The sequence below is a fragment of the Rhopalosiphum padi genome, chromosome 2 (genome assembly GCF_020882245.1).
Source record: "Rhopalosiphum padi isolate XX-2018 chromosome 2, ASM2088224v1, whole genome shotgun sequence".
Taxonomy (NCBI): Eukaryota; Metazoa; Arthropoda; class Insecta; order Hemiptera; family Aphididae; genus Rhopalosiphum; species Rhopalosiphum padi.
Window position 1 is genome coordinate 49450903 of NC_083598.1, and position 25449 is coordinate 49476351.

General features: G+C 28.5%; 2 protein-coding genes across 5 annotated transcripts in view; one reads left to right on the forward strand and one right to left on the reverse strand.

Annotated features, from left to right (window-relative positions):
• LOC132921626 (cell adhesion molecule 3-like) overlaps positions 1–15697 on the forward strand; it is a 410858-nt gene extending 395161 nt beyond the window's left edge. For all 4 annotated transcript variants that reach the window (XM_060984754.1, XM_060984756.1, XM_060984755.1 and 1 more), the window contains one exon: positions 12254–15697. In XM_060984754.1, coding sequence (XP_060840737.1) covers positions 12254–12357 — 104 coding nt within the window. In that variant the 3' untranslated portion in view covers positions 12358–15697. The remainder of the gene's footprint in view (positions 1–12253) is intronic.
• A 3387-nt stretch (positions 15698–19084) lies between these two features.
• On the reverse strand, positions 19085–25446 carry LOC132920511 (splicing factor U2af 38 kDa subunit-like). The gene is given in 8 exon segments (XM_060982959.1): positions 19085–19915; positions 19917–20114; positions 20336–20469; positions 20666–20737; positions 20978–21060; positions 23448–23514; positions 24985–25072; positions 25241–25446. Coding segments are annotated over 8 exon segments (735 nt in total). The 5' UTR covers positions 25285–25446; the 3' UTR covers positions 19085–19866.
• Positions 25447–25449: the final 3 nt, after the last annotated feature.

The window sequence follows — 25449 nt, forward strand, 5'->3', positions numbered from 1 at the left end:
GAAACGATTAGTATCCGAAACCATTATATACATATATATAGTCTGGTGTTTTTATTTATTTTTCGACTCAAAACTTACGATTATTTTATTCGCTTTGGCAATTAATTAATTACTATTAATTTATTATCCTTCTGCTTGGCGTTATATATTCTATTGACACGCGCGGTCTGCTTTATTATGTACTCGTTCCGAAATTGTCAAGAGAACGTAGTCGTCTCCGACTGTTTTGAACAATCTGCCATAATAATATAGGTATGGCGAGACGTAGCGTGCAAACATCATAATGTTTACCGAACAAACGAAAAAAAAACGAAATCGCCGTATTTCCATAAACCCGCGATGAGTATATAGCGTGTTGAACGGCGTTTGATAGTAATTCGGAACAGCCGAGGCTCCGATGGCGGTAAACTTTACGAGCGTGTACGATATAATATAACAATAATGATATAATAACATAATATTATATTTCCACGGAACGTCTCCCAGACGTCTGGTCGTCTTCAATCCCCCCCCCGCACTGGGGTCCTCAACTCCGACCGGACGTGTAAAATCCGGCGAACGTATAATGACTCCGGTGTTACCCGAGGAGGGAGGGTGCGTTGTTTGAAGTCCGTGCGTCCTATAGGACACCGCCAACGACCTGCAGCGGTCGGAAACTTTCGAGGGTGGATAATACGTACGCCCGCCGACAATAGGTATTATAATAATAATTATTATTATTATTATTGTTATCGCGAATAAAACACGATCTGCGGTTCTGCTGCCGACAAATTATTCATCGCCACATCCGCGTGTATGATATATTATATATATTATATAATATATATATATATACGTTTAAATAGGTGAAACGGCGGTCGGATTTGATTTGTTTTAGCGTGTTAGGTTAGGTCACATAGATGATATCTTCTGCTGTTGCACTGCACTAACACACCGCCGCTGTTGAATTCATGGGCGTGTACAAACTACGGTATATATATCATATTGTCAAATACCTATGTATACGATATATATATATATATATATATATACATACATACAAATAGGGGCGTACCTAACCGAGACACTTGTGCCCCCCTCCCCCGTACGGGGGGTTGTTCGTAATGTATATGCGCAATAATTTTATTTATCCAAACTCGTCGACACTCGCAGGGCACCGATAGGCATACATTATATTATAATACGGATGATAATCGGCGGTGTTTGCGACGATGACTTTGCGAAACTCTAATATTTGTGTTGGACCACCCACTCCAGCCGCGGGGTGATGTGCGAACGGGACTTAAACTACGCGTGTATATAAGTATTCGTATATATAGGACCTAGGTATATATACATATATACGATTTTATTTTTTTTATTATTATTGTTCGTAATACATATATATATATATATATATATATATATATGTGTGTGTGTGTGTATAAATAAACGTACCGATATATACCCACCACACAGTGCACAATGAAACGAGAAGGAAAGCTGCAGACATAATAATATATAATATGATAATATATTATATATACCTATTATATAATATACCGCGACCGCCGCCGTTCGCGGGCGGCGTACATTGTTGTTGTGGTGGAAATTCACGCGAGACGAGCGAGAGATTAAATGAGACGGACCGGAGACAAAAGGGATCGCGAAGCCTATTATTTTAATTTATACATAATAAATTACATTATAATACGGACCCCGGTGGCTGGTATAGGTAAAAATACGAATAATGAATTCGCGGCTGCAGCCTGGCGATGACTATGTCTTATATCGTATAATAAAATTATATTAATTTGGTATCCGACCGTTTCCATCGGCGAACCGCGTAGTAGGTAAGTGGATTTCGGACGATTTGACGAACAACGCGCGCGAATAATAATACATTATGATAGGATAGCGATTGCGATATGAGAGAAATCGTGATAATACGCGTAACGTATAGTCGTGGAGACGTCGAGAAAAATTTTCATCGATAACTACAGTGGCCGCGCGCACACCGTGCACACGATATAATATTGTGTAATATTACGTATATTTGCATGATATTATTATTATTTATCTGCGGTGTTTAGCTGCAGTGTATTTTATATTCCGCACAGTAGGTATATATGATTGTGTTATTATAAAAGAGCGAAAAATAGTCATGTCAGTAACGAATCCAGAGGGGGGCGATCGCTTCTCTCAAAAAAAAATAGTTTCAAGTCCCCGATTTTAGTTTTTGACGTAATTATACTTCAAGGGCAACACAATTATAGTGATATATTTTTTTATTACTATTACTTTAAAAAATATATTTTTTTTGTTCTCTACGAGACTGCGGAAAGTAACATATATATGTACCTAAATAAATACTTTATCAAAATTAATGTGTGCCCTTTAAAAATCGCCCCCCCCTGTTATCCTGGTCTGGATCCGCCCCTGAGTCATGTCGTCGTACCCGCTTACGCGTTGTATTATAATATGTTAGTAAAACATAATAATATAAAATATAATATCATACTATACATCACGGCGATGTATAATATTATATTGTTATTTATCGTGTAGATACAGATGACGATGGTATGACGGTTGTTGAACTGTGCTGCTTTCGGTCGTTTCTGAATTTTCATTATAATATATATATACCTAACCGCGTAGATTACATATACAATATTATATATACCTATATGTAGACGTGCCTAAATATTTGCAGTTCGACGACGGCGACGACGTTTTCGTTTCGCGACAAACTCATCCGCGCATTATTGTGTTTTGTCCCGGAGAGGGGGCCGCAGAGGTAAAAACGAAATTAATTACGAAACGGCGTAAGCCGTTTTCGCGACCACACCCGTTGACAAAACCACCGCGTTATTATTGTAGGCCACCTTTCGGATTACAAGATACCTTTGTATACATATATATTATATCATTAAACTACCTATAAATACATATATTATTATATACAGCGGCATCGTATACAGGTACACATTTTATTCTATAAAACCTAAGCTACGCGACGATCGATATTGTTATTAATGGAAGAATCGTGCGTATGACGTGTACGGTGTATTATTACACCATGTGCAATATTATGCGTAATATATTTTCTACCATAGTACAGGATCTGCTCTAGTACTATTATAATAGTAGCGTCGAGGATATCGTGGTGAATTCGTACACCGCCGGTGCAACATTTCCGATTATAATTATTGGTTGTGTCGCAACTGCAGAAATCAATCCGCGTCAAATGCATCAACAGATAGAATTGCTACGCCACGGTTATTGCAAATATTATTACTATCGCACGAGTCAGCCATTAATCGGACATGCCAACCCAGAAAATACGTTATTATAATATTATTATAATAATATGATGATGGAATGGCGGAAGGGACACCGATGACGACCTGTCACAAATAATAGCCTCGGCCGACGAACATCCAAAGGCCATAATAATATACGTCATATGGCGTATAATATTATTGTTGTAATCGTTAACATCACGCAGCGCAGATCCGACCACCGCATGCAGTCGTAAGCAGAAAAAATGACACTACTGCGATCGATTTTGAACCCATATTTAAAGACTTTTAATGTTAAAACTGTGTCAGAAACGGTGCAGTTGAAAAACCGATAACAAAAACATGAAAAAAAAATTGAAACCGATTTCAAACTCGAAAATTTGTTTATTCTGTACGCACCGACAAGTGAAAATCGACGAATAATTTTTTTTTCAAAAACCACACTGGAAGATAGTTATATGAGAAAATATTAAAAACAATAATGCACTTAAGATGTTTCAAAAATAATTTTGTAAACTAAATGCAATAAAATTACATATTATTATAACACGTGTTAGCGCTAAACTATACCGTCGGTACGGTGTAACAATGTTGTACAATACTTACAATATTATATATAACTAACGCGGCGCACTATAAACGGCAATGGGTTTTCAGTAACGATGTACACGATTAGCGCCCACAATTAGTGTGTGGAGTGTATGAATAATATAACGTTACAACAAAAATTAGACTTCGGCAAAACGCCTGTAAGTTTATTAATACCGCTTGAATAATCGGTCGGTACAATAAAATTATACGAGTAAATCGTATTATGAGCAATATCATTGTTATGCGTTGTATAGTGAATTTGTGTACGAACAACACAATCACAAACTTTTAATTATACAGAAAGCATTAATTCTATTTAATGATAAAACTCGCTTAACATCATACACGATGATCATACTTTTGGGTACCGCATTCGCTACGCATTTGGATTTTTAACTGTTCAAACGATGTACAGTACATCACGTATGAAATTCGGAAGAAAATTGAGTTCCTCCGATCTAATTACGAGTTTCAGTAGAATGCAATACGTATCATCGATTTTATATTCGTAGCCTGAGAATATTTTGTAGTTCCAATTAAAAAATGTACACTACAAAACGAGTTTGATATTACAAAGACAACGACAACACCGTAGCGCGTAGCGTAGTTGTTATTTTAGACAATATAGTTTGTAGTGTTTGTACCACTACAGCTTTAAAACGAACTACGAGGTTGTTATTAAACATTATTATATTTAAATGTAAAATATTGAAATAAAACGATAAGAATATACGATATTATATTAATATGTTTAGTTTGGAATTAAATTATTGACAGCTTTAAATAGATCAAAACACACAGATAGTATGATTAATAGAAATCAGTAATTGATTTATCTGCATCACGATTTTCAGTTACTAATGTTATACTATGACCTAAATAATTTATTATCTATCGTCTCCTGCCCTGTCATTATCCCGGCCGCAAAGGCTCGTAGTAAACTATTATTTCTGGAAGTTTTCCAAGAATCTACAAAATTCCTCGAGAAGTCACCAGTAGGTTTTCGCGCGGAACATTTTCTGATGACAATTTAAGAGAAAAAAATATTTTCGATTGCCTAATATTACAACCGTTTGGAACGAAATCCGTGGTTATCCGTCGATACTAAAAGACACATCGGTAACAGCAACGATGCTATATTATATTGTTATTATATTCTCATTTTCAAAAGGTACCGATTACGGTAACAGTCGTTCACTGCCAAATGGAAAACGAAACATTCCCTCATTCGAATAGTATATTATAAGCATTTTACTAATAATCACTAATTAGTATACCAATATAATATAACTCATGTATAAAAATACAGTACGCGGTGGACCACTGCAGTTCATCCGCGTAAACCTGATACGATGCCTCTCTCTGCGGTATAGGGATATGCATGGCATTTGATCTAGGGCATTTTGGCATGAAGCCATTTTGACGTGGATATACAAGCAATAAAATGTAAGATAATGTTGAAACAACTATACCGACTGAAACACGGTCGTATCATTTTATTCGGTTTTGTTTTCTAGCGTATATAATTATCGATAAATTAATGACGCGCCGCGTACACTCTCAGATGGTATGTATAAGCATAGGCGTGCACACGGGGGGTTCCGGATGTGCCTGGGCACCCCCCGACGTGTAATTGGGACCCTACAATTTAAGTCCTATAGCATATATATGGGTCCGTATTTTAACTAATGCTACTAGAATAAAAATAGTATTTTTTCTAAAATATGTAGCAAAAAAAAAAAATTATGTTTCGGGATAAAATAAATAATACAACGTCCAAAATATTTTAAATTTGCGTGATACAACTTTTTATGATTATAACAGCTAGATGATGTTATTGACTACAAAAGTAAAAATAATAAATAAATATTGCAATTATCTTGAAAATATATTTTAGATCGTATTATTAATGAAATATTATAATATAACTTAGTACTAGTAATACCACTGATTAATATGTGATAATGTAAGTATTGTTTATTCATGCATTATAATTTATTAAAATATGTACATGTCTTGTTAAAGAGGACCCAAATCAATAAAAGGGCCCGAAAAATTGTAGGCACTCCCCGAAATCCAGGTCTGCGCACGCCTTGTGTATAAGTACCTAGGTAGATAGTAAATAAATAAATATCATTTTTACAAATGCCAAGAAGCTAAATCTACATACACATCACTACATAAAATTCTGTTGAATTTGTATGTTTCAAAAATTATAAATTATAATAGATTTAACAGCTGCGATTCTCAACTCGGGTTTCGTATCAAACATTTCGTATTCCTCTCACAGGAGGGTCATCACTACCGCCATCGTACCACTTTTCCGCTACATAAACTATATAATATACTGATTGCTACGGCCGACAAGACAATTAATTGTTATAGTTGGTTATTTACTTACTACTTAACTTTAAAACCGTTATTTACAAATCTTTTAGGTTTTAATATTTTGAACGAACGCGTTAATTTTTAGTGTCATTTCCCTATGCACAGCGTTTTCTGAGAATATTGTCGTGTAAAAATTAAATTTCAAACGAATAGGTAGGACCTAATTAATTGTTTACAAATATTTGAAATTTAGATGAACAGAGTATAGTAGTAGTCTAACATTTTACAGGACACCACCTAACCTAACCCGTGAGTTGCTATGATACACCACTTCGCACAATACATTTTAAACTCAATTTAAAACAATATTTATATAATATAAAATAATAAAACATAAATTGATTTTTTTTTCAAAATATCGTTTTGTATTGAATTCGAATTATACAAGACAAATATTTTCAAAAACATAAACACTTATCGAAATAATGAGCAGTGTTTACTGCTAAAAGGATAATACGGAATTATTGTGTGGACGGTGGAATCGATGGTCGCCGCGGGGCGTCTAGACTCTAGACACGACGATATAGCTATTAATATTTATATATTATATTTATACATGGACTACTCCGTTGAAACACAATGAAATTTATTACACAAAACGTGGCAAGTCGTTAGAATGTTAAACTATATTATTATTATTATTGTTATCATACCGTTTTTTTTTGCAGACCAGTCGAAAATAAATATAATATAAAACGCAGCCCACCGAACATCAAACGTGGCAAAATCGCAACGATATAGTATATAATATCTTACGAATCGCAATGCTCTGATCATGAATTTTTTTTCAAATAATAATATTCACACAAACGTCAACTGTTTTCACATTTTTTGCATTTGTTCCTCGCCCTTAGACTCACGACAATACTATATGTAGTAATGCGTATTATGCAATAGCTATACAAAGGTTTGTGCGTCATATTTTAACATCGAAGCCCATCTCCGCACTGTTTTAGTATAATATTATTTGTCAGCGTTCCCATCGGCCGGTGCCGGCTAAACCAATAATATACGAAATGTCAATATATAATAATAATAAAGTGTTTACACTACAGTTTATTTACCATGTCTTCGGACAGCGACAATAATATAACTGGACGGGATTTTTATCTCTATGAAAACAAAAGCTGACAACAAATTAAAAAAAAACCTCTTTATAGTAATTGATTTTCTTTTTATAATAATATATTTTAAATGTTATAATAAACGAACAACAAAATTCCCAACGGATCGATGTACTAATTATTGTTTTCAAACCAAGTCAAAGTGAAAAACAAAACCTTTAGTTCCACCAAAATTTCTTTCAAATTTAAACTTCTATAATCTATATAATAATAATAATAATAATAGGTTTATCTGTTCGTTCTTTCCAAGTACTTATTAATAAAATGAGTTTCGTTTTCAATCGAATCATATGACGGAATTGTAATACGCAAATGGTTTCGAGATAAAAACAACAATAAAAATATATTATAATTATTTATAGGTAGGTAATAATGATTTTTTTCCAATTAACAATATATTATTTTAATATTATTTTCCTTCAATTATACACGTATAATATTATTCCATTTTCCCGTTACATTAATATAAGATGATATATTTTACTTTTCTTAACAATGTAATATTGTAAAGAACACAAAATTTTCTTGGAATTAATTTTATATCAGTATTTTTATTTTTTGTACGCAAAATGTCATCCGAATTAATGTAAATACCTTTGAATATTCTAAAGTAATTTCAGTTAAAAAATGTCGTTTAAATGGTTTTTTCTAAGTTAAGAAAAAAAATTATTACAAAAAATAGGAATAAATAAGAATAATTTCACTGTTATTGACAATAAAAAGCCATTAAGAGTTCAGAGCTATTGAGTATTCTATGCGTAGGCACCTATACCATAAGACTTTACTGCACTACACAGTATTTAGTAGATAGTACTTACCTATTTAAATATTTTTTCATCTTAAAAAAAAATACTATACCAATGTTTTATTTGTGTGTTTATTAGTTACACGGTCACGCTAAATACTGACAGTTATTGACACAAACGAACGTGGTATATTATTTTATTTAAAATATGAAATTGTGTTCGTATACTTTACTGGTCACGGAAAACTTTGGTTTACACCTTAGATGTATTTTAGTACAAAAATTAAAAACATCGTTTTATATAAATTAAAGTCCTGACAATTCAAAACAATCATTTAAATTTAGGTAAATCGATAGATATTTTATCAACTTGATTACATCTGAAATCGTGACATTTTCAATTTTCGATTAATTAACAATGTGTGACGCTATTTTTAACATACTTGTACTACACTTATCTCTTTCGAGCTGCTACATTCATACTTTTATAATTAATAAAAAAAAGGCATAACGCCTAATTAAATATTTAAATGCATTTTGACTATTAATAATCAGTAGTTGTTATATATTAAATTATAATATTATGTGTATGTAAAATTGTCCGCTCGTCAAGGTTAGTGACAAGAGGGAATATTATAAAAATCGTTTTTCATTGCTATATACATTATTACTATTATATATATATATATATATACTTGCATATGAAAGGCCGAGTGAATTACATGGAATAAATAAATAATATTCTGCAGAACTATTACATAATAATATCGTGTATGGCATGCGTATATCATTTAAATTAGTTCACTATTCGAAGTTATAAACACAGACATATTTTATTTACATACCCGTGGACTATAGTTACAGGTAAGATATTTTTAACTTGATATTCTAACGTTTCGCACGATCGTTTTTGAAACATCATCTCGTGTAACGACTAGTGCGCTACATGCCTACATTGCTACCTATAATTTAGATATCACTTTATGATTTCTACGAGCGAACAGCTATAAGGTTCTTGAAAAAACTTCCGGCACTTAATGTATGTACCTACCTACTACGCTATCATCATATCATCCCATCGACCGTCCAACTCCAGCCCATAGTTTTCATTCTTCACGCTATATTTTCTTGAAAGATCTGAGAATAACCACGGAAGTCGGAAATTAATATATCTATTACCTACATATTTTTAAGTGCATTTATTACCGGAATGGTTTTATGCTGTCGATTTTCAAACGTTCAACCTAAATTAATACATTGGGATCATAAAAATAATATATCTTTATACCGGTTATACCTAATTATGTATTGCGTCTTATGATATAACATTTTAAGTTTTAACGTCACTACGTCAGTACTTAATAACGTTTACTTTAAGGAAACTCATGAAATAAAAATGTAATAAATAGTAATTGGGTTATTTATGTTTGCATAGATTGTACATAATTTTAAATAAGTTATAAGTACCTAACCTATACATAAAAAGTTAGAAAACTTTAAAAAAAAAAAAGAATCCACAATAAACTAAAAAGAAACATATTCCTGAGAGTTGAATTTTATTTAATTACACAATTAAATGTGCAAATGATTTTAATTAATTATTCATTTTAAAAGCTAATATTTTTTAAATTGTTTTTTTTTTTTTTTATGTTTTAATAACCACAACAGAGTTATTTATTTCCAACTCAGTGATTCATTCTGTAATCAAATAAACTCCTTAAATGTACGAAACATGATTAAAAGTTAAAACAGTACGTATCTATTTATTAATTCTGAATCTGTTTTATTTCGTAAAATTATTTTAATATATACATTCCTAGAATTGTCAACATACTTAATTATATATTTATATGTCATTCGTTGAATTCAGGTAATTAATTTTAAACTTTCTTGAAGATTGAATATTCAACCAAATCTTGATGATCAGATTTGTTAAATTTAGACCATTTTCTTTAACATATATGCTTATCCCATAATATGATTCCTTTAGATAAAAAAAATATGTACCCGCGCAGACAATTTCAATTCCATGTCATCCAGTATTAGGCAATAACAAAATCGATTATTTTATTATCTACTGTTGCCGTAACATATTATGTGAGTATATTATCTAAATATTATTATATTTATGAGCTTAATGCTGTTCACAGTATTATCCATATTTAAATCTATAACTAATAATCGTATAAAACCATACGACTTAAGTCCAATTTCCAATAAATAAGACTTTGCTCTTTTTTTATCTCACATTATAATTTATAATAAAATCAAAAGCTTCAATGTATCGTTTAGAATATAAAATTTAACACACTAAATTTAGTTTAATTGGATAGTATAATAATTATACTACAGATATATTTGAGTAATGGCAGACACATATATTATTTGAATAAAAGTGATTATGACACAGCAATAGGTAGACTTAAAGTAAATTAATGAATGATGAATAAATAATTAAAATTTCATTTAAAAATTCCGAATACCAAATTTGTACTCTTAATATAGGTATTATCTAATACAATTAATGGCGTAATTGTAAATTAATATTCAATAATTATTAGATAGATGTATATTTTATATCGTACAATGAATTTTTATTTAAAACTTTGACATATAGGTACATGTACAAAAACTTTCATCGTAATTCATTATTATTTTTTACATTAAATATCCGAAAAAAGTTTAATCGTTTGAACCATGCAAAATTAATATAATATAAGCTGATGGTTTTTTATTTTACAGGTTTTTAAAATTAATCGTACGAGCGTGTAAAGCCTTTTTTTCTCTAAAATTAATTGGAAAACAAAATTAATTTTTTTTAATCCGTCTGATAAAGGTGAAACCAATTTTTAGCAATACATTGATTTCGAATTAAAAACCACACGTAGTAATATATGTATACCATAATATAGTGACACGTTTAATATTTTCCTAATTGAGATAAATTTAGATGATGATAGGTATATTATTAATATAATGATCTGTGAAATTATATACACAAGAAGATGTATACAAATATATAAACCTGAATACCTGTATAAGGTTATCTACTTGTTTAGATAGTTCAGATACCTACCAGAAAATTCAAATGTCAGGGAATGTACTTATCAGTAATAAGTTATTATAGTCATTATAATTGTAATCAAAAAATGATGACGACACTTATATTGGCATAGACGTGTTACTATTGTTGACACCGGACGATATGCAACCGTGTTTTTTTTATTATAACAACAGTTACTTCTGTGCGGACTCGAGTCCAAAACTTTTTCGATATATAGGTATGACAATATAAATACCATTCAAAAAACCATGCACGTAGCCGCCGATAACGTATGTGATTTATAGAATAAACATTTTTTTTTTACCATGTGTCGACTCGAATGTGGTCGATAACAATGTATTCGTATATATTTTCATGTATGTCTCCTATCTGACCTATTTGCGTTTACAATATTATTATAATTTATAGAATATATTATAGAATAGGGTACCTATAATGTAGAATTTAACACCGATTCCAAATTTAAAGAGAAAAATATTTTAAATACTTTCAAAATAATGTAGTGTTATTATACAACTCGTATAAAATATTTTTAACAAAGAAGTTTCAGCGTTTGACGTTTTATTGTAAGTACTATATTATAAGTTCTTCCTTAAACAATATTTTACAAAAAGAATATGTGACTTTATCTCGAAAATATTCCTTTCTTCGAATTTTAATGTTTAAACTAAAATTATTAAGTATAATATTATAATAGATGCCACGGTTACCCGCGGAATCAGTGATGTACAATATAATACGTCAAGTCATCTTTAACATAAATATATCATATCTGTGTAAGTGCATTGTGTGTATCGTATACGATACTAATGGCCGATGTAATATTATTATTATGATAACTTTATAATACCGACCAAGTCGTCGGTTCCTCGTCCGGATGAATCGGATCTATTTAATCTCGACACCGAGGTGTAAAAATTATAATATATTATTATCAATGACCTGTACCTATAATATTATTATTAAAATGCATTGTCGTGCGTGCCTATATTGTATAATATATTATAGTAATATCACGATCACTCTTATTGACTGACGGTTTTTCTCGTGTTCACAGGAGAGCAACCGGCGGCGGTGCACGACGGCAACTCGGGCCCTCTGGTGTGCTGCGTGGCCGGCTGGTGGCTGCTGACCCTGTGCTGCCTGGTGCTGTCCAGTTGATTCTCCGGGCCCGTGCAGTAGACAGTGATGACGGGTCGTCGTCGTCCGAAACACCTGCACAGCGATCACTACGCCACCTAATTATGCATACAATATATATAATATATATATAGATGTGCTCGTCGATCGCCGAATCATTACATTCCTAATATTATTATATAGATGACTTTGTGACGAATCTTTCGGGATGCTGATCGTGTACGGCCGACAACTTGCACTACCACCTGTTTCTCCAACGCGCCGAAAGTCGAAATTCCCAAACACTTTTAATATTGTCGTGTGTGTGTGTGTGTGTAGGTACATAGGTATATGTTAAGAGTTTCCCAATTATGTATATTGTATGTACTACATGTAACCTATACATTATTCGTGTCTGTGCATAATGATATAGCGATAAGACGGCTATATATTATATACTTAGAGACGGAGGATTGGAGTAAATTTATTTTATTTTACGCCGTTACACACGTCGGTGACTATTAAAGTTATTTTTACTTGTTTGTATATGATATAATATATATATTGTATAATATCAACCCCGCGCAGTCATTCTATACAGTCTATAATATAATATTATAGCAATGTAATGACACCCCTAAACGCCGTCTTAGAGTGTTCGTAGGCCGCCAGTTGTAACCCATACATACGTTGGAAAAATAAAGAAATTAAAATGCGTGTTACCTTCATACAATATTATATTCAATGGTCGAATAAAACTTTCGAACAATGTACGTTTCGACACCGACAAATGTGAACTGAAGGATATTCACCGTAGTATCGTATGTTATCGAAACATTAATCGTTTTCGTCACCGAAAATATTTCACGCGTGAAATTTCCAACGACATTATAATTAAACTTTGATGTATCTATCTACATATATAGGTATAGTATACGTTAAAACTTAAAACGCAACGATGACGATATATTTTATCGCGACCCGCGATATTAATTGACGGTTTGTCTAGACTTTACAACTTACAACTATACTCATGCGCAATTTATGTCAAAGGCTCTATTTCGTGTACCTAAATAGTATATACACGCGATATTATGTGTATCTAACTGATAATACAGAATATAGGTAGGGTATCCAGACGTCCCGGTTTTTCTGGGATTGTCCCGGTTTTTAAAAGTTTCTTCTGTCATCCCGAAAATCTTTATCGGGATTTCAATATGTCTCCCGGATTAATGCGTTAATATTCTGAATTCATATTACATTATGTTAAAATTTATATAATTTTTATGATATCTAACTAGTAAAATCAAATTCCAAATACGATTAACAATAAATTTAAAAATATTATATATCCTAAAATTACATAATTTATATTATTAATTAAAATACCTATTTATAATTTATAAATTATAAATTTATTTTATCCAAAATAATTTTTCTTTATGAAATATATTCTGTTTGTCCCGGTTTTTCTTTTTAATAATCTGGTCATCCTAAGTATAGGTAGTCCTCCCAGAAGAATCCCGAACACGTAATAGTCATAATATTCAAGTGTGTTTCGCATCTGATGATTATCATCATATTATAATTCATGTAAGAAATAGCATTCTTGCGAATTGCGAGACTTGACTATAGAGATGTAGGATGTTTCTACCGTGAACTTTATCATCAGTCCTTCGTAAGGATAAGGTATACTCAGTTGTATGAGCCAAAAACAAAATTTTAGAAACTTTTTTCTATCTCAAAAAAGAAAGGCTTAACATTTTTATTCCAATAACGACTAAAATTTAATATAAAATAATACTCAACGGTATTTCCCACAAAGACATCGTCTGAACAAATATTTATCTCAACGGTTTTGTACCATTTTGTGCCAAAATCGAAATATTATGATACCCCCATTTTTTTATTGTTAAGTGCCGTGCCTACATTATAAACAGCAACATAATATGCAGCTAACAATTAGAACAACAGATAAAATGTACGGACATGATTTTGACGTATTCGTTATTGGTCTACTCCGTCGTTTTTTTATCCAAATGGTGAAGTACTAAAGTTCGTTGTAGAAATACTCGGTATACACTACTTTAATAATATCAGCTTAAATACCTACTATAGATATGTTGCAAAGTTTTAAAGTATCCTCTATAAAATTTATCAATTTCTAACAATTATAGATGTCTTCCCCAAGGCCCAAAGAGTACCTAATAAAAATCCCAAAAATATCCGTCACTTTCACTTTAATAATTCAATGTTATAATAGATATTCTACCTATATTCTTGTATTTCTACAATATTGTAATATACATTACTTAATAATAACTGTAAATTATAATATTCAACTATAGGTATAATAATACATATATTGTACATTTGAACGCTAAGAAAAATAAAATATTATAAGCTAAATGATTGTGACACAAATCGTATTAACGATTCGTCATAGTTATTATGTATTATGTACCTACTTAACAATAATCGTGTTGCAAATTTTCATAAGAACTTTTTTAATTCTATTAATATATCGAATATTTTTAAGACAATTGGTGTAAAAAAGTGTAAATATTATTTTCATTCAATTAAATGTGTATAAATCTTACTCTGTGTATTTATGTATATCGCATTATCGCTACTTATAATATTCGAAATTCGTTTTAATTCACAACAATACATTTTAAATATTATTTTATTCCAGTTCTTTGTGAGAAAATTAATATGTTCGAATAAACTAAAATTATTAACATCTATACAGTTAATTTAATGTTATTTAGGTAGGTACTTAAGTTAATACCTATTTATTTATAAATGTATATTTTTTTTTACATTAGTTTTATCAAATTATTTGATATGAATATAAATACAATTAAAAATGCCCTTTAGGATACATTTATCTTAAATGTTTATTTTTCTTCTTACATTAAGTACTGTCAACTTAAATGTTAAAAATCTTGATTATCTATTTTGTGAATAAAATATTAAAATAGTTGGTTGAAACTAAATAAAATAACGATTTAATAGTACATACACTCGTACGATATAGAGAGAAGATGAACGGACAAATTTAATGTCATGTATCCGTCAGTAAATTCAAGGAGAAAATGTATACAGTTTATATAAAAATTTTATAAATAAATATATATGTAATATTAATTTAATACCTATACGACATTTCTAAATATTATTTGTGTAAATAAACCAACTGTATTTGGTTATAAAATTGTTATCATCCTATAATTTTTTTTTATCTAAAATTTATTTATACTTACTTAAATGGTAAGAAAATGGCAAGTTGTTATAAAAATTATTACTTTGAAAAAAGAGTTGATTAAAATATTATTGTTATTTAAGTTAAAAAAAATATATATGTATGATTATGATATAATTTATTGTATTGAATTTATTTATTGAAAAATAGGTATATTTATGCCTTATGGCGTACCTATATAATATACGTCCTTGTATATAATTCATATTCTGGTATTTGACATTTTTACTAGGAGTCCTAGCCCCTAGGCTAGGATTAGGTACTAGGTACAGGCACGTACACAAAAAAAATTTTGGTGGGGGGAGGGGGGCTATAAAATTTAGCAATACAAATTGTGCCGCAACATATTAAAACAATTTTTTCCTCGTTAATCGAAATTATTTCGGGGGGGGGATGAACCCCAAGCCCCCCTGTATATGTGCCTGACTAGGTATACCCACAAAAAATGATATCTATACTATTTGCTTTCGCTCTCTGACCTGTAGGTACGTCGTACGTAACATAATAATATATTAAATTAGCATTCAGAAGAACCAACGTCCACCATTATGCAAGAATTATTATTAGAGTGAATTGACTTATTATAAAACTTGAAGTTAAGAACATTATATGTGTTCTTAATTTCTTACGATTTTACATTGGATTTTTATGATACTTCAATTTTAAGCAAATAGATAGATTTTCTTTAATATTTAAACAATTAAATTTATATATATTGTACTATAATATTGATATTGTATTAAAATTTTTTTCTCAAACAACGCCTATGAGCATATATTATTATTATTATCTAGATCAGTGCCGCGACTAACGGGGGGACCGGGGGTGCTCACAAGCACGGTGCCAAGGGGGCAAGGGGGGCTCTAGCCCCCCACTGAAAAATAGGTACGATATAATTAAGTCATAAAACTCATATAAATTGAGAAATAAATTGAATTTATTATAAATTATAATAATTGAATTAATAAAGTTTGAACAAATAACATCTTTGGTCTTTTTATTATGGATTAACTTACTAGTATTGTCTAATAAGGAAAAATTTACTACAATTTCAATAATATATGTTTTGAAATTTGTAAAATAAGGAAAAAATCTTTTATTTTTTTTATTATTACCTTTATTGAGTAGTAATTACTGGATAAAAATAAACAAACAAATATATCCCAAAGCATTGCATTAAAGTTGATTCAAACAAATTCATCTGTTCATTACTAAACACAATTACTTTACCTAATTTATATTTATGAAATGTAAGTAAAAAACATAATCATTCATTTACAATAAAGGTATGTAATATTAAAGTAATAAAGAAATTGTTATTTTTGTACATCATTGTTAATATAGTTGTTGAAGGTCTGTGAATAAAAATTTTCTTACATAAGGTACATAAAAAATATTTAACATTATTCTTAAAACATTTTAAACTATTCAAAAGTTTGTATTATATATAGCTAATAGCTATATTATGTTATGTTATATATGATACGAAAATATTTATATTTTATTTAAATAATCTCATTAATTGCTGAAAAAACCTTAGCCCATGTAAAAAAAATATTTGCCCCACTCTGCCCCCACTTGAAAAAAATTCTAGTGCCGTGCTTGGGTACTCAGCACCACTAAGGGGACTTAGTTTATAATAAATTGGGGCTCCGACATTTATAGAAGTCGTAAGTGTAAATTTGAAAGTAGGCAGTAAACTGCAATAAAAACCATAATGTAAATAAAATTATTGAGTATTATGTTAATCAAAAGACAAGAAAAACAATTTTTTGTTAATAAATGTTATTTTGTATAACATATTTTAAATTTTAACTACACATAGGTATGTATAATAGTTTTAGTATTTTATGAATATTACTTCATTTATTCATACGTTCATATATTTTATAGTGATGCGAGTCTAGTAAAATTTTACGATTTACCTACATTTTATAATAATGACTGATAAGATGTTTTTTATTTGTTATATCTACTTTATTAATTATTTTTACTTAAACAAAGAATAGAAAACTATAATTATTAATTGTTATTTTTAATAAAGAGATTAAATACTAATGCTTTATTTTATATTTGTCTTGCCTTCTTTACATAAAAGGTATTGAGAACAATGAGAACAAATTTAATAGGTTCACTTAGTTCACTATATTAATTGATTTTAATACAAATTTATCAAATTTACCGGTAAAATTATTTGGTAAATTACCAACATTTTTTTTACGTAAAATCCACATCACTAATATTTTATATAAAAAAAATAATAATAATAATATATAAGGTATTATTATTATTATATTATGTTTGAATTTAATTTTTAAATTACCTGACTGGGTGCTATAGTGACTATACTCTGTAGTATAGTGTTAGTGTACCTAATAAATGAGGCCATTTGAATAAGTAATGTAAATATATATAGAAACAGTATTCATATCATAAGGTAACAAAAACAAGTTCGGTTATAAAGGTTGATTTCAACTTTCTAGAAACCATGTAGTATGTAGAAACAATTTACAATAGTGCAAACAAAGATTTTATCTATGAACATATTATAAAGGTACCAGGGCCCTACAAAACCTAGTTGCGGAACTGATCTAGATTCTAGACTCATCCTAGGAACAAGACTGGTATTATTATTAATATTTAATTGCTTATACAAAATATACGGAAATTACCCCGATCGATGATCATGAATATTCAATAACAAATACACAAACTCCTCACTTATTTTAGTATATTGCGTTAAAGCTTAAAAACAAATTTGGATTTTCCTAACAAATTTTTCACCAACATAACATATTAATTAAATTATATATTATGTACATAATAATATATAAGTATATATGATGCATTTATATACCTATATATGTTGTCGTATCGGTATGTACATAGTACCTATCCATATATGTACTATATTATATATTTATATAGGTACATAAATTAAATTGTCGCAGTTTACATACAGCCGTATTGCAGTACTGTGCATAATATACTAGTGTATGCATAGGTACCTACCTAAGATTTATCAAGATTGCATTTTGGTCTAACTATATTTTTTCTATACTGGCCAAAAATAATCTTTTTTTTATTAGTCTTAAACATCGGCAATAATTATGTTCATAAGCTGAAGTATGTATTTTGATATTGAGGAATAAAGGAGGATTTAAATTATCAACATAAAAAAAAAATTACAACACCAAAAATATGAACCAAATCATGGTACTGCCACACTAGTTAAATATTATTAAACTGGGCCATATGCTGGAATAGTAATGAGAGGGAGACTATTTTTTAGCTGGAATTGGGCGATCTCGCATTACCCCTCCTCAAATCTGCCACTGATTTATTAAAGTTAATGTTCCGAAATGTAAGAAATTATAATATAACTGAACAATATAATATCTACCTCATTTCATATCAAGTACTCTTAAGTCTTAGTATTTTCTTCTTAACTTAATTTAAATTGAATTACAGAATGTAACTATACAATTTTATCATAACTAAGACTCGAGTTACAATATTTTATTTTCAGATCTAAGATACAATATACGTTATGTTAACTGTACAGTACTCAAAAGCTATATATTATTCCTTTAATAAACAAAATAATAATTATTGATTTATATTATACATCATGACAGTAGGTTAGTAGATTAGACACCATTATTTTTACAAATGAAAATGCTTAGTTCAATTTTCAGTACTTAAATTACCAATATTGGGAAGTGAAATATTTAAAACAGCTGAATAAATTGTACTCGCTTAAAAACACCACATGTTTCACCAAGTAGTAGTAGAAAATCAAAAACATAAATGTTTAAATCATTCATTTTTTACATAACTATAAGATTTTTAAAGTGCATTTTTATTTAAACGCAGAATAACTTGGCATGTATACAAATATAATTAAAAAATGTAGTAATGATATAGATTTTTCCTTATTGTCAGTATTATTAAATTACAATTCTTATAGCATTTTGTTATTTTCGGAAAAAAAAATAAACCACTAGGCGTTTATAAATAATTAGAATAAATAATGTATGACATATTGTATTAAATTGTAACACATAAAAACAGGAAAATAAATAAATGCACTATTATCAGCTATTATAATTAATAGTTGGAAATAAACAAACTACTTTAGTCATAAAGTTCTTATTTTTTTACTTTACCTTATCTATAAAATTAAAACACATTACATGAAAATATCAAATTATTGTTTTATAGTAAACCATTTAACGTTGAGAAAAAAATTATTTGCTGCAGTGTAAACATAATTATTATTATAATTAATATCTACGATCTCTACGTCCTCCTCCACCACCACCGCCGCCACCCGCCGCCGCCACCACCACCACCACCACGATGATGACCATGTCTAGGAGAGGGTGATCTGGTTCTACGAGTTCCAACATGATCACGTGAACGACTACGTGAACGATGCCTGCGTGATCGACGACTATAAAGATATTTACGTAATTCTCGGGATATTGGCTTCAAGTGCATGAAATTACAAAATCCACTACGCGTACACTCTCTAGAAACCAAAAATTACCAATATTTTATTAACATTTATCACAAAAATTTACAATAAAAATAAAAATTGATAATTGTAATGACTAAAGTTGTGTCTACACAATCTTTATTGTTTGTAAATAGTTTTTTATGAATAGCAAAATATTGTTTATAAGTTGTATTAGAATGGCATTAATCATTATAAACCAATTTAACTTTTTTATTTATGGTATCTATTCTTACCCCATTTCATATTGACGACAACAAGCTTCTCGGAAATCTGTTACAGGGCTCAATTCAGCATAAACTGGACGTCCACCAAACCATCGGTTATTTAAATCGTTAACAGCTGCTTCTGCATGTTCTTCTCGACGAAACTAATATTTTTCAAAAAATATATATATATAAATATAAAATATATTGCATTTGATATACCATTAACTATGTGTCTATGTTATAGTTAAATTTACTTATTTAAAAAAAAAATTAGTTTCATAAAAATTTATCGGGCTCAAAAAAATATCTAATATACTAATAAATATTGAATATTAATAGGTATAGAATATATTTTACCTTAATATAGACATTGCCAACTAGATGATCTCCTAAGTTGTCACAAACATTCATTTCTTCAATTTCACCATACTATGTATACAAATAATTAAATTTAATATGACAAGTAAAAATAAATATAATACATACAAATTCATAAAATAGGTACAAAATTTAAGCTCATTATCCGAGAATACACAATTATTTTAGGTAAAAACTAAAAACATATACGAACAATAACAAGTTTATTCATTTTAACTTAAACTTGAATCTATTATATAGTTATTCTTATTTTGAGTTTAAGTCTAAAAAGTTTAAAACTGAGATTTATACCTTGTCTTCACATTCTACGAAAACATCTTCAAAGAAATTATCATAATGTTCTTGCATTTCTTCATCAGTTACATTTGAAACCACTAAAATACAAAAATAAATACTAGTTATAAGGTATATTATGCTACACACAGAAATACATACATAAAAAAAAATGTTTATTTTATTTCAAAAATGGTATACAATTTTCTATATTTTAAAATGTTTTATAAATAATTTATTGGTTTATATTATTAAAACAAATATTTGATTAACAAATAGTAACAACAGATATTTGTTCAAAAAGCCCATTAAATTACTTATATAAAACCTTCATAACATGATATTGAAAATTGTGTTAATAATAGTATTACTATTTAAGTGAATAGTAAAATTTTTACAATACATAGATATTCTTAATATTGTATAAACTATGTACAATAACTATATATTAATATATATTACAAAACAAAATTTCCATGATAAAATCATAATTTAAAAGGACAAAAATATGGCATAAAAACATGCTTTTGTACTTTCAATATGACTTACTGGAGGGGTTTACAGTAAAAAAAAACCTATTTTTAAATTATACAGGAAAATTATCTATAATTACAAGAAACCTAATTTTTAATATTTTTATAAATTAGTTTTTAGTTGAAAAATTAATTAATAGGAGACAAATATTATTTTAGATTTTTTTATAATTTAATTATTGAAAACATATGTCTGTCTAGTGACCAACGTATTTTAGACAAATTTCAAATTTTAGACTTATTATAAAATTATTATAACTCAGCTGATAAACACAATTGAGCATTATTTTATTTTATTGTAGGCAATTTTCTTTGATTGATTTTTAAAAAATATAAATAATTTGAATAAATAGATACAGTCCTGAACAACTGAATAAATCTATCATTGATATTATGTATAACATGATAATTGATTCAATTTTATCAAAATTTAATGAGAAATTTATATTTTTTTTATTATTATTATTGTATCTAAAGCCTAATATTGTGTAATTTAATAATTATACTATAAGTATTATACTCAATCTTCATCTGAAATATTTAAGTGTATTATAGAATATTTGGCTTCCATATGAATTTATTTAATCATATATTATATTTGTATAGGTATGGCATTTATCATATTATGATAATGAAATGCACTTTTACAAAATAATTATCTAAAAAGAAAATTGAGGGTCACTCTGATATCGCTCTAGGTTTGATCTTCCCACGTATTAACCAGCAATCTGATGGGGTAAAATTCAAAAAGGAATGAAAATTTTGAATTCTCTAAACATTTTAATTTTGGTAGCATAGTTAACTTACCAGCTACCATTTAGTGTTCAGAAAGCTGATGATTGTATTATTAGAATTCTTTTATTAAAAAGTGGCTAATCATTGAAGTAAGTTTATCTGTGGTGAATAATCACAATCTAAAATTGAACATGGGTAATTCAAATGATATATATTAAAACAGACGCAAACGAAAACCAAACTGATAATTTTTATTATAACTTAAGAAGATTAAAAAATTATGAATTTTTTATATATATAATAAGGTATGTTAATGGTGATCAAATTTTGGGACAGATTCTAAATTGAAAAAATAATTTACCATAGTATAACTCCATAGGTATTTAAAAAATAAAGATAACATCTATCAAATATCTTGAAGGAGTAGTAAAACAACATATTTTGTTTAAACTGGTCAAAATCCCATATTGATGCAAACATCCATATTCATTCCTATAACAGACAACCTGAATTGATTTAGTAAAATTAATTAATTTTTCTATTGTTATTTTAAATAAATAAAGAATGAAAATGTCTATTAAAAAAAAATTAATTTAAATTTTAAAAACACTGACGAGTCGTAGTCTTCAAGCTAGAGCAGAGTCTTCAAGCTACAAAGAGTACACTCTTTCAAGATATTTGACAACGACTGTAAACATAAAAGTAAAAAATTAAACCTAATAATTACGTAGTATAGCTAGACAACTTAATTAATATTAATTGAAAATTTATTATTTATTTATAATAGTACATTATAAATTATAATTAAAATAATAATAAAATCATTTTTCACCAGTTGATTTTGTATTTAAAAATCAATAAATATCAATTATGCTACTATTAATTGTTAAGCATGTATTTGTAATATTTGTTTACGAGAAAAAGCTTTCTTAAAAATTATTTTTTAATTATTTCTACCCAAATGAAAATGTTTTTAAATCAAAAATGATTTTGGAACACAACCAATCAATAATAAAACAATATATTATTATTCAAAGATATATACTACAGCTAAATTATATTACCGATTTAATCAATCTGAATTTATAAAAACATTGTTTTAAAATCTTTGTTTAAAGAATATATTATAAAAATTTACTTAACATTAAAAAAGTAATATATTTATTTTTTCACTTATACGTCAGGAACCTATGGCGTTTCAGTTAATTATTATTACTTACAATGTGATCCATCAGCAGACTTTGCCGAATTTTGTGGATTTACGTAAAGATTTTGCAATAGTACAGTCTGAAAAACAAAGATATATTTTAAAAGTTATAACAATGACATAAATAATAAATTATATTAACTATGAGTAAAGATATTTGTGACCAAATAACAAAAAAATTAATTTTTTTTTAAGAGGTTAGAAGTGATTTTTTAGAGATCCCTTTAAGATTGCTTGAATGACCTAACCAATGCATCTTCAGGTAATTTATGTTTGTATAAAATTTACAAAACTATAGATCTAATCTACTAAAGAATTTATGAATTAATATAGCACCTAGCAAAATGGTTTACATATTTTTTGGAATACAAAAAAACTAAAGTGTAAGTTGATAGTGAATTTAATAAAACTATATTAAATAATGTGAGTTTTCAGTTGTCTGAAATTCTATAACAATTAACTTTAATTACTTATAAAACGCCAATATTATTGAAAGTATTGCAATTCTCGCAAGAGGTTGTTTTCTAGGAATTTAATTCTAAATGTTATAGATACCTATAGTATAAAATACACATATTTATTGCTATAAAAGAGTATAATATAATAATCAATCATTTTTATTTAAAACAAATTTTTTTATACTTTTAATGTATAATAAAACTATGTGTCATAGTATTTCTAGATTACATAATACCCTTTTTTTTAAAAAATAATACATTATATTTTTTAATAGATAAATATATTAATGGAAAAATCTAGAGGCATGCTTAACTTGATATGATGGCAATTAACATTGTTCAAAAAAAAAAAAAAATGTTTTAATTAATTAAAATAACTCAGGAAATTTACTCCCTGAAATAATAACCCCACCCATACATATGATATTTTGCAAATTAGTTTAATTATTAGTATTATGTCATTGCATATAATAAAATTTATAACATACATACATACAATTTTTATTTCCCCACAAATAATGTTAAATTTGGATTCAATGATAAATGATTATACATCTACGATAAAAACAATTCAGAACACGGTGCCACGGTCTGTCTGTCATCATATTATAATATTATAGTTACCGAAATAAAAAATGAATTGTCGGCAGATCGTGCAAATTATAGGAGAGTCCAAAACAAAATGCTCAAAATCGAAAACTGTTCAAAAAAATATTACGTGAACGGTTAAATACTAATCAAATTGCAGTGCACATTTTTAAAAAAAATTGACTTCAATTTGAGAATATGACTAAAATATGTATAATATACAATTTTTTTTTAGTTATATATTATTGACCATAATTGAAAATATTGACTATTTGTTTAAAATTATTATATTATTGAAATTGTATTACACATTTATAATTAGGTAAGTATCTACACAACCATTTTTATTGTAGGATTATTTATTAGGCAAATCATTTAAAGTTACATTTATATTTTTATAAATGAGAACTTGATAATTATAATACTTTAGTACTTAAATTTTAATGTGTAACAATTAAATTGTTTATCTTATAGACTTAAGAGAATATTTAAATGAAAACTCACCTGACTGAAAGTGGGCTTATTATGTATTCTTGAACAGCGATCACCATGACGGCAAGCGCCGATTTTAAAATAAAATGAACAATTGACCCTAGAAGGAAAAAAAGGTGATAATTATAACAATGCATAACTAGGTGATTAAATTTTACAATAACCGCATTCAAAAACAAACCACTTCACTTTTTAAAATTAATTCTAAAATCGTATTAAAACAAATGTAACGACAACTGTACGAGCCAGTTGAAATGGTTTTGCTTACTTATCCTTCTCGGTACCGAATATAGATGCCAGATACTCGGCCATGTCGACGGTTCGATGTCCAAACTAAGAATATGTTAAAATAAAATCATAAATCATGAATGCAGAAAATCAGTTCAAAACGCACGCCTGATGCCGGATACTGGATAGCCGAAGCCGATGCCGAATTACAGCATTAAAAAAAAAATTGAATTCGTAAGAGATTTTAGC